The sequence below is a fragment of the Carassius carassius genome, chromosome 28 (genome assembly GCF_963082965.1).
Source record: "Carassius carassius chromosome 28, fCarCar2.1, whole genome shotgun sequence".
Taxonomy (NCBI): Eukaryota; Metazoa; Chordata; class Actinopteri; order Cypriniformes; family Cyprinidae; genus Carassius; species Carassius carassius.
In genome coordinates, this window is record NC_081782.1 from 8,757,894 (window position 1) to 8,769,901 (window position 12,008).

General features: G+C 43.2%; 1 protein-coding gene across 1 annotated transcript; it reads left to right on the plus strand.

Moving 5' to 3' along the window:
• The first annotated feature begins 1,726 nt into the window (after positions 1 to 1,726).
• On the plus strand, positions 1,727 to 3,007 carry LOC132108394 (olfactory receptor 1M1-like). The gene is made up of 2 exons (XM_059515102.1): positions 1,727 to 1,744; positions 1,847 to 3,007. The coding sequence occupies exons 1-2, from the start codon at positions 1,727 to 1,729 to the stop codon at positions 2,858 to 2,860; spliced, it is 1,032 nt and encodes a 343-aa protein (XP_059371085.1). The 3' UTR covers positions 2,861 to 3,007.
• The last annotated feature ends 9,001 nt before the right edge of the window (positions 3,008 to 12,008 follow it).

Sequence of the window (12,008 nt, forward strand, 5' to 3'; positions counted from 1 at the left end):
GTCGACTCGACGGCTATATGCCTCGAAGTGGTCAGTATTCTCCAGCTGGTGCACAGCTCGGGGACATTCACCCCTTAGTTGTGAGGTGACGGAGGTTCTCTCCTTCCTACAGGAGCTGTTGGATAAGGGCAGAGCCCCCTCCACGCTCAAAGTTTACGTGGCGGCTATCGCAGCGTTTTCTGAGACAACGCTCGGTCAGTCAATAAGTAGGAACGATTTGGTCATCCGCTTCCTTAGAGGAGCTAGGAGGCTGAATCCTCCCAGACCTCCATCAGTCCCTGTATGGGACCTCTCGACGGTTTTGGAGGCCATGAAAGGTTCCCCTTTCGAGCCTATCCAAACGATTAGCCTCAAACATCTGTCATTCAAGACAGTGTTCTTGTTGGCTCTCGCTTCAGTGAAGCGTGTGGGTGACCTGCACGCGCTCTCGGTGAGCCCGACATGCTTGGAGTTTGGGCCTAATGACTCAAGGGTCATACTCAAACCTAGGCACGGTTATGTGCCGAAATCCCTCAACACGCCGTTTCGGGCTCAGGTTATTTCACTCGTCGTGGGCGTGGTCTAGTGGGATCTCCTTACAGGATATATGTATGGCGGCAGGATGGGCCTCGCCGTCTACATTTATCAGGTTCTATAACCTGGAGGTTCCCGCCCTGCAAGCAAAGCTGCTGTCAGTATAGTTGAATCAGGGTCCTGATTGGATATCTGAGATCGCAAGCGCTATGCGCTGCCGACTGTTATATGGGCAGTATTGCGTAAGACCCACATTACCACATTGGTCAGGCCTTGCCTTGATTATGTGATGTCATATTGCCGCGTCTATGGACGCTGCTAGATATGAGACGGAGGACCCCCCACCACCTGTTCTAGGACTCTCTGTGAGTCCCTCTGGTGATTGTGCACTGTAAATCCTGGGTGTCGCTTCCAGGTTTATTGGTGTGTGATCCCTGCATGCACGGCGCTTTACATTGGGTTCCCGTAGCGTCTTAGCTAAGACGCAGTACGAGAGAGCTCTCGTAAGAGAACGTATTCGGTTACTAACGTAACCTCGGTTCTCTCTAGAAGTATATGTAATTATTTATTAATATTCAGTTTACACTGGAAAGGTTTCCATGACATCTCACAAGATCGCTGAAAAAAGCGATTTATTTCCAGAACATGTTGCATGTTAGGATACGCTTAGCCTTGAATAACACTTCAGAGTGTGGATTTGTGTGTGTTAATAGCAATGTGCTTTGGCATTTTTAAGACCTGGCAAGAGTGGGTATTTGGACAGACCCATTGTCTACTGTAACTCTAAAAAAAAAGTATGCTAGATTAATATTTTTTTTTTTTTTTTATTACGTTAAACACAAAAACAATTGCCATGCTGTATTATATATAATCATATATAAATGTTTATATTCACTTGGTGCTTGAAATGAAAGTACACAGACATTTTGTCACATAATAGACAAACAATAGACAAATAGACAAATAAATGGTCTGAAATACCATATCATGGTATGCACAAATGAGAACAAAAAGAGCAGTGGTTGTGAGGAATAAAAAAATAGATCAAAACTAATGATAAAAACACTTACTACAACATAAAAAGTATTTCATCACTGTGTTGTCTGAAGGTTCTCAAGAGATAAATCAGAAGATATATTTGGATGCAGTGACAGATAGCCAGATCTCTGCAGCATGAGAGAATACTGTGGGTGAGGTTTGTGACTCAAATAAAATGCAAAGTTACATGAAGGTATATTTTCAGAATTTATAATTGTATTTACAGGTTTGAAATGACAAATTATGCACTTTTCCTAGATTTTGCTTATGTTTTTGTGGAAATGTCTATTTACAGATTGCTCAAAACATCAAACACAAAACTACAATGAGTTCTTTAAATGTAAGTTTTTACCAGAATATCTCGTCCGTTGTTCGTCCTGGATACTTTTTCATCACTGGACTTTCAGGCATACCAAGCAGCAATTATTTCTATATTTTCTTATTTATCACATATTTCATTACTATAATTGGGAACTCTATAGTGCTTCTCATTATTGCTCTTGAACGAAGTCTGCACAGTCCAAAGTACATTGGTGTGTTTAACTTGGCCTTGGCTGATATTGGTGAAACTAATGCACTGATTCCTAACATGATGAAGACTTTTCTCTTTGACTCACAGTACATCTCATACAATGCTTGTTTAGTGAACATGTTTTTTGTGTTTCTTTTCAGTTCTATTCAAAGTGTCACTCTTGTTGTTCTGGCATATGATCGCTTCGTTGCAATCTGTTTGCCATTAAGATATCATGTTCTTGTAAACAATACAAGTATGGTTTTAGTTTTCTCAGCAGTTTGGGCATTTAATTCTTCTATTGTGGCCTTGATGGTGTCTTTGATCACCCGACTTTCATTCTGTGACTCTAATGTGATACAGAGTTATTTTTGTGATCATGGACCAGTGTATAGGTTGGCATGTAATGACAATAACATTAATAAGTTCATGGCATTTCTTATCACAGGTTTATACCTTGTAGCACCATTGGTCACAATAGTCCTGTCATATCTAGGCATTTTTTTGGCTTTAATTAAAATTACAACTTGGCAAGGACGTTTAAAAGCTCTAAAGACCTGTGTCTCTCATCTGTTGGTAGTAGGGATATATTTCCTTCCCTTATTCTGTACATACTTTGCGCAGCTCTTGCTTTCTCTAGCCCCCAATGCAAGGGTCATCAGCACATCTCTGGCATATGCTATTCCGCCGATGCTAAATCCCATCATTTATGTTTTAAACACAGCTGAAATCAAATACATAGTTAAAAAATGTTTTAAAAACAGATCTGCACCAAGTAGAGAGAACCTTTCTAAATGACTGAAATGTCTTATTTAATGATTTCTAATTAAATTACCCATCTGAAGACTACATTCTCAGGCCTCACAGAGTTAATAATAATGTCAGTGAACAATGTCTTTTTTTAGAAATGCATATTTTGAAAAATGATCTTTTGACAGAGTAACAAATATTCGTATTTCTTTGTTGCCTTTAAAATTCTAAAAGACATTTTTTTTTCATATACATCAAGGGGAAAATTAAAAAAAAAATGTTTCTGTTGGAATTTGTAATACCGTTAAATTTTTTAATGATCTGAGATCAGCTTATGTTGCTCTTTTTTCTCTACATTTGTTGGTTTCGTTTTTCCTTCTTTGCTATGTAATAATGAATAAAAAAAAAATGAGACATAAACAAAAGGAATTACCATCCATATAACAACGTTATTGTTGGACTAAAACTGCTCTATGGGATGTTGTTTAGTGGACCCATACCTTTCTAACTAAACCTGGATGTACAGTTGTGGATTTGTTTATTACTCATATTACAATGAATCTGGTATGTAACCATGTGCTGAATCGCATGACAAAATGACCAGGAGGCTATAAAAGCAAGTGGCATGGAACCAAAGTCAGCTTCTAGGAATGATGCAAGCGCTAGAGAACAGAAGAGCCCGGAGTGGCTTGCATATCTAGGCCATAGAACCTGATGAATGTTAGGGATGTGGACCAACCCACTGTGTTGCAGATGTCCTGCATAGACACACCTATTAGACACACATATTAGAGGACTCATAAGAAATGGAAATGGCATCCACTATCCATCAACAGAGGGTCTGTTTTGAGGACCGTAGCAAGCAAGCAGTTGGTCCACACTTCTCCACAGGGAAGCTCTATGGACATATGGCAAAGAATGAACAGGGTCTGGGTCCAAATGCAGGGAAAATATATTTTAATGAAACAAAAGGCCAACACGGCAAAAACAAAACAGAAACAGATAACCAGGGCAAGGGCAGAAGCAGTAGAAATGCAAGACACGGGTAACAAGTAACAATTAAAATTAATCCAGCCAGACAGAGTGGTGTGAGAGAGGAGAATATATAGCCAAAGGCAATGGGCACCAGGTGTGTGTGTGTAAGTGGGTGAAACAGGTGTGCGGAACGAAGGCAATGAGTCCGGGAGCAAGAGAGAAACACAGGTGGAGCAACTAAACAATAATGAGGTAACAAGGTGGGCGGGGTCAGAAAAAGGCAGGAGAGAACACATGGCACCAAACAAACACAACACAAAGACAGAAGACTGTGACAGTGCTCACAATGGACAAACTAATCTTCTGTTAGTCAGCCTCCCAGAAAGAAAGAGGAAAAAAGGCCTGGAGTATGATAGACCATGGTGCAGAGGAGGAATCTTTAGGAACATAACCCGCTCGAGGGTAGAGAAAAGCTTTGGCCAGACCTGGCGCAAAGCTCATGAGACTAGCATATCTCAGAGGCACACAAGCTGCGCATACATACTATGGCATCGTTCAGAATGGGTTCCGCCTATATAACTAGGAAGTGTCTGCCGACTAACTGTTCACCAATAGGGGTATGGTAGGCTGCAATGGCCACCACATAGACTTTTAGGGTGGATTGGGTCAACCCTGCAGAAAATCAGGCCTGCAGGAACTCCATAACTGTACCAACCAGGCAGTTAGCTTGGTCAAGTGAAAAGCTTCCACTGCAAGGCATACAGTTTCCTCATAGAGGGAACTTTGGATTGAAGGATAGTCTCAACAACCTCAGTTGAAAGACCAGAAGGTACGAGTTGTGCCCCCCAGGGGCCTCACCCATAACTTCCACAGCTCTGGGCGGGGGTGAAAGATCATGCCCTCTGCATGGACAGGGAAATCAGGTCCGAGAACTATACTCAAACCGGACAAAATGGGGCTACTAACAACAAACAGACCCCGTCCCTGCACACTGTCTCCAGAACTCCCAGGAGCAGAGTGATCGGGGGAAAAGCGTATAGACGAAGCCTCTGCCAAGACTGCACCATAGCGTCTAGTCCGAGAGGAGCTGGATGAGTCAGAGAGAACAAGAGGGGATAGTGCAATGTCATGTGAGTCACAAACATGTCCACCTGAGCCTGGCCAAAAATTCTCCATATCTGCTTCACCACCTCGGGGTAAAGCCTCCACTCCCTGGGCCCGGCCCCTGCCTCACCAGGATGTTTGCTCCTATATTGAGATGCCCAGGGACTTAAACCGCTCTTAGAGAAACAAGCTTCCCATAGGCCCATTTAAGGATCTGGTGCACCAGCTTATAAAAGAGGCTTGAATGCAGCATCTCCAGGCGGTTGATGTGCCAAGTGAGAAGGCGACCACTCCACAGACCGCGGGCAGGGTGGCCACTCATGACTGCACCCCAACTGGTGAGGAACACATCCATCACTAGCATTACATGTTGACAAGGAGCTCCCAGCACTGGACCCTGAGACAGGAACCAAGGTTTCTTCCACATGTCTAAGGCACGTAGACACCTCCCAAGTGACTGGCCTTCTCTCACTCTCTTGACTGCCATGAGGATCGACTCAATCTGAGCACAGGATAGAACTGCCTGCATCATGGTTGAATCTCACACCATGCCCAGATAAGTAGTCCTCTGTGCTGAAGAAAGCACACTTTTCTTGCTGTTCAGACTTAACCCCAATTCTTTCATGTGTGCAAAAACAACATATCGATGTTGAACCACAGTAAGCTCAGAATCGCAAGGGAGCCAGAGCCTCATCCACACATTTCGTAAAAGTGTGGGGTGAGAGTGCAAGGCCGAAAGGAAGGACCCGGTAGTATTAAGCTTTGCCCCCAAAAGCAAACCTCATGAACTTCCTGTGACTAGGAAGGATGGAGTCATGAAAGTATGCGTCTTTTAAATCGATTGTGACAGACCAGTCTTCGAACCTGATCTGAAAAACAACTTGTTTGAGTGTGAGCATCCTGAACTTCAGTTGCATGACTGAGCGGTTTAACTGACACAGATCTAAGATCGGATGCAACCCCCATCCTTCTTTGGAACTATAAAGTACCGGCTGTAAAACCCAAACTCTCTTTTATGAGGAGGGACCACCTCGATGGCCTCCTTCCTCAAGAGAGTATCTACTTCTTGTTCCATTACCAGAGCCTGCTCGGGAACCACCAGGGTGGAAAGAACCCTGTTGAAAGGAGGCAGAGGAGAACCAAACTGGATTCTGTAGGCCCTCTCTACAGTGTGCAGGACCCAGTGAGACATATTTGGCAGTAGTTTCCACGCTGCAAAATAATCTACCAAGGGAATCAGTCTATTAAGACTTAACCTCTGGTGTAATCAAAGTGGCTGGCTCAGTGCCCTGAAGCGGCGCACTGGCAGGGGACGGCCAAACTACCTGCTCTAGAGACCTCCGTAAAGGTAGCATCTTACTTCCGCTACATCAGGGCGGTAGCTGAGAGAAGCTATTAAATGTGTCTTATGTTTTGAAGCCCAACCCGGAGCACCATTTAGATCCCTGGTCCCAACATGGGGGAGCACAAGAGGTGTTATTGAGTCTTCCTGTATTAGGAGCTGGTACACGGAGGGGGCTGCTCCCAGAGCTGGAAAGCGGTGAGAGAGGAACCGCTGAAATACCACCACTTGTTTATGAGCCGCCTGGTACCTGTCGACAATGGAGTTGACGGCGTCGCCGAACAGGCCAGAAGGCACAAGCAGGGCATCGAGGAGGAAGACCCTGTTCTTTTCCTTCATATCGGACAGGGTCAACCACAGATGTCAGAATGATTGACACAACACAGTGTGCTTGCTGAATGACAGAAAGCTGACACTGGTTCCACTGCACATGCTTTTATAGCTTCCTGGTCATTTTGTCACCCTCCCGTGACATCTCGCCCATTTATTGGACTGATTACACATGTGATTCAGAGCGTGGTCATGCTGAAGGCATTCCCATAGTGTTCAACGCAGCTCAAGTTTGAAGGGGAACTGCATAAATGGTCTTTTAGCTTTACTGCCATCTAATTGTGCATTTCTGTATAGCCCCTTTCACACTGCACGTTGGACCCGAAAAATTACCAGAACATTGCCTTCTGTGTGAAAGCAAACACTTGGATCGTTCGCCAGCTTCAGTGAAAGTTAACGTGCCTAGCGTTTTCGACTTGTACATTACATGTAACATCCTGATGTCACGTGTCTTTAAATGACCTTTACGGGTTGTGTGTGAACGCACGTACGCACATATTCTGGGTAATCTCAGGACCAGCCCATAAACATCTTAAAACCAGCTGAGGACCAGATTAAACCAGCTCGTGAGTAAAGTACTTATTTTAGAGTTCTGAATGAGCACAATTTACAATTAAAATGATACAGTTTCAATGGAAATGCACAAAAAAAGCAGGCAGGATTGATAGAAAATTATTACTATATTATATATGATGTATGATGTACCATCATCCCTGCTTGGATTATGTGCATTTTCAGTGCCACAAAATAGATTAGCATAGATTTAATCTTTGAATTACTGTAATGTACAGGTGAGAAAAAACCATTGATGTGGAGATTGTTGGTTGACCATTTAATAAAACAAAATACAACTCAAATTATTGAGGTTACGAAATGCGAGACTACGCAACAGCTGACCGATAGTCTGATTAGCGCGTTCGGCCTGACCGTTCGTCTGTGGGTGAAACCTGGAGGAGAGGCTAGCTGAGGCACCGATAAGGCGACAGAACTCCTTCCAAAAAAGGGAGGAGAATTGTGGCCCTCTGTCAGACACTACGTTCTCCGGAATGCCATGGATCCTAAAAACGTGTTCTACGACCGTCTGAGCGGTCTCCCTGGCGGAGGGGAGCTTAGGGAGGGGAATAAAGGGGGCGGCCTTGGAAAAGCGATCTATAATGTTGAGGATCACGTGGTTACCTCTGGAGGGGGGGGGGGGCAGTAATGAAATCAAGGGCGATCTGTGCCCAGGGGCGGCACAGACGGCACAGGCAAGGGTCTTAGATACCCAGCAGGAGGTCTTCTACTGACTTTCGTCTGGGCACAGACTGGACAGGACGCGATAAAGCGGCGGATGTCTCGCTCATGGGAGGGCCACCAAAACCTTTGGCGAATGGTGGCAATGGCGCCTCTGACCCCCGGGTGAGCGAATAGTTTAGATGCGTGTGCCCACTGAAGGACAGCGCGACGAGCGGATGGAGGTACAAACAAAAGCCGAATGTATTCAAGATTCTTATGGTAAATCCAGACTACGAACGGGACCACAGCTCCCTCCAGCCAGTGCCGCCACTCCCCTAACGCAAAACGAATGGCCAAAAGCTCTCGGTTCCCTACATAATAATTCTGTTCGGCAGTAGTAAGGCGGTGCGAAAAAAATGCACAGGGATGAATCTGATCATCAGCCGAGGAGCGCTGAGAGAGGATGGTCCCAACACCCACCTCAGAAGCGTCGACCTCGACGATGAATTGACTTTCTAAGTCGGGGGAGATAAGGAACGGATGAAAAGCGAGATTTGAGGTGTTCGAAGGCTGCCTGGGCGGCCACCGTCCACGAGAATTGAGTCTTGACCTGACGTAAGCGCAGTGAGGGGGGCTGCTACCTGACTGAAATTTCGGATAAAATGTCGGTAAAAATTTGCAAAACCTAGAAAGCGTTGAAGAGCGACACGAGATTCTGGTCTAGGCCAGTCAGTAACAGCGCGAACCTTGACAGGGTCCATACTAATACCCTGGGAAGAGATAACGGAACCTAGAAATGTGACCGATTGAGCGTGAAAGGTGCATTTCTCCGCCTTGACAAAAAGACGGTTCTTTAATAGTCGTTGAAGAACCTGTCTAACATGTTGCATATGAACCTGGAGATTCGGAGAGAAAATCAAAATGGCGTCAAGGTAAACGAACACAAACAGGTTCAACATGTCTCCAAGGACATCATTAACAAGAGCCTGAAACACGGATGGGACGTTAACTAATCCGAACGGGAGAACACGATATTCAAAGTGCCCAAGGGGTGTATTAAATGCCGTCTTCCACTCGTCTCCCTCCCTGATACGTACAAGATGATAGGCATTGCGAAGGTCCAGTTTTGTGAAGTATTGTGCCCCCTGCAGGATCTCAAAAGCAGATGACATAAGGGGTAACGGGTACCGATTCTTAACCGTTATGTCATTCAAGCCTCTGTAGTCTATGCAGGGGCGCAACGTGCCATCCTTCTTCTTCACAAAAAAGAACCCAGCCCCTGCAGGAGAGGTGGAAGGAACGATAGTGCCCGTGTCTAACGATTCTGAGAGATATTTCACCAAAGCCTTACGCTCAGGAATCGAGAGAGAATAGAGCCTCCTGCGAGGAGGAGTGGTACCCGGATGAAGCTCTATGCTGCAATCGTATGGCCGATGCGGAGGAAGAGATGTGTTTTTTTTTTGTTTTTTGTTTTTTTAATTGACGGAAATCATAATATTACATCTCTTTTCTACGCAAATGGATGAGTGAGTCGATCGCGCAGCCAACAAGCGCGTTTTCGTCTAATTTAGAGAGAGACAGATTCATCTGGTACAGCGAATTTCTCTGAGGAGCAGGCCACTGTATACGTTCACTTAAAACATAACCGACTGTGTTTACGAGAATACTTGCAGAGACAATTATTTTGAAATAATTGTGTGTGTATTTGTTCATTCAGAAGTTAGGATACCCAAAAGATGAATTAATTCTTTGTACGCGCATTGTCTGAAATGCTGCTCACAGCGCGTGCTTTGAACGAGTGCGCGCAAGCTTCGAACGCGCGCAAATTGTTTAAAAAAGTTGAATCAGCAAGATTTAGAAACAAGTGAAAACGATCAACTACGATACATTTCACCCCTCCAAGCGAGTGAACAACGCAAATTTTAAATCACTATTCACGATAGCCCGTCGGGAAGAGCAGTGATACATTTTGGAGCCCGACTGCAAAACACAATAGCAAAATATAAGAAAACAATCCTTAATCTAAACCTAATCTAACCAAAGCAAAATGTAGAAAATAAACCGAAATCTTCAGTGCATCCGGCACCTTAACTAAACTGTCTAACAAAAACAGAAATACAATGTGTGGCGCTCACTTCTTACCTTGTGTGTCTATACAATATGTACAGTGTATATCGCGATATACTGACCTGCGTTCTCTTCCCTCTGTACTACCAGCTGTTACTCAAGGTCTCATAGCGAACGAATAACTCTTAGTCTGATTAATGATTAGTGATTACGGAAAGCAATAAATGATTACATACTCGCACGGCACTGTATAGTGGGGGGTGGGACGTTTTCAGAAACGCTGTGATTGGTGGATAGGATATGGAACATGCATGCGACTGGTTATGTCACTGTCACTGACAACAACATAACCAATCACAGTGTAGCAGACGCTTCATAGCGCCAACTGCAATATTTAATTTTAAATAAATGTAGCCTACTGGCAGTCTGGCACTGGCACACGTGGGTGCTGATTTTCCGTGGGTGCTCGGTATTTTTGAGTTTGAGATTTCCCGGTCTGAAATTTTATCCCAGTCCGCCCCATGTGGAAATTAATGAAGCAGACATGCAGACACATAGGCGCCGATACCGTGGGTGCTCCGGGGCTCGAGCACCCACGGTATCGGCGCCTATGTGTCTGCATGTCTGCTTCATTAATTTCCACATGGGGCGGACTGGGATAAAATTTCAGACCGGGAAATCTCAAACTCATACAAACAAATTCATGGACAACACTATTTTTTGTATGGACCTGATATAAAAAAAGATTTAAATCTTTAGTTTGGGGACATGCAAAATAATTAAAAGTTCTCTCCTGAACTTCACCTTCACTTCATTTCTTTTTTCTTTTCAGTCTCTTTATTTTGCCCTGTTATCCATCTACCTCATGACTTTAACACTCAAGATTTAACAAAACTATACTTTCTAAATTGCCTACATGTCAAATTGAGTGCATCACTACAATATAAAATCCTAATACTGAACATGAGTCATGTTTTTCCCTCACAAAAATTAACTGCTTTTATTACGTAAAAGTACAGTAACCATGTTTTTTTTAATTATTATTATTGCAAATGGATTACCATTTGTATTTATTTTTAAATAAATAAATATGTAAATTTGTGGCATGGTTTAACAACAGTAACCTGTCTCTGAATTTATAGCAAATATTAAAACTTTGCATATGCTTTGATTCAAGTGTACTTTTGATATATTTGTCCAAAATGTGGCATATTCCGTCCGTGTTAGGCAATAGCAATCCCGTTTTTATGACTGGATTCTACTGACTATGTTTCTGCATCGCGGAAATTATAGGGCCGTACCCAGATAGCACACGTACGTCGCGGAGACGTCTGTGCGACGTTGTCTTTTGCATCTGGCAGATGTATATTTTAGGGCGTTTGCTCATCTGGCATATGTCGCCGAGACGTCCCTGCCAGCTGTTAAGATGATGCCTAGCCGATGTGTTCCAGACGTAAATGAATTAGAACGTCTAGAATTAGCTCTTTAAACGATGTTAATCAGATGTTCATACGTCTGCCTGATGTCTGATTGATGTAGGACAGACGTCGTTTTATCAAAACTTTCCCCTCCCATTTAATTAAAATAATATTATTTTAATAAAATACTCTTGCGAGGTTTTAAATAATCTTCCGTCATACATGTTACAATTACCAAACATAATAATGAACAAATAAACCAAACGATCAACTAAAGAACATACATTTGTTGATTTTATTAAATATATATAACAGGCAAAAAAAAAACATTTAATTTATACAAAACAAGTTTATGCAAACAACAGTACACTATTTGTAACATATACAGGCATTCAAAAAAATAAAAAAGTTAAATCCTCCCTGGGGCCAAGCGTAGGAAATCTTTTCCGAAAATTTTTCCGCGTCTGCTTCGGTTGGAGACAGAAGGACGGGGTTCCTCATAGCTGAAGCTGTGTGTTAGAAGAAACAATTACAAAAATGTAAAAATATACTTACATTGAAATGAACGTTATATATTTTTTTCTTTATCTGGTTCGTCTGTATAAATCGGACAAAGTTATCTAAATAGCATAAAGAACAAATAATTTAAGCTGCTGGACGCCAACATAAAAAAAACAAGAAGACAGCACGTGAACTATGCACGTGATTTAGGGTGCGCGCCTCAAAGCTCTTCCCGCGTTATTCA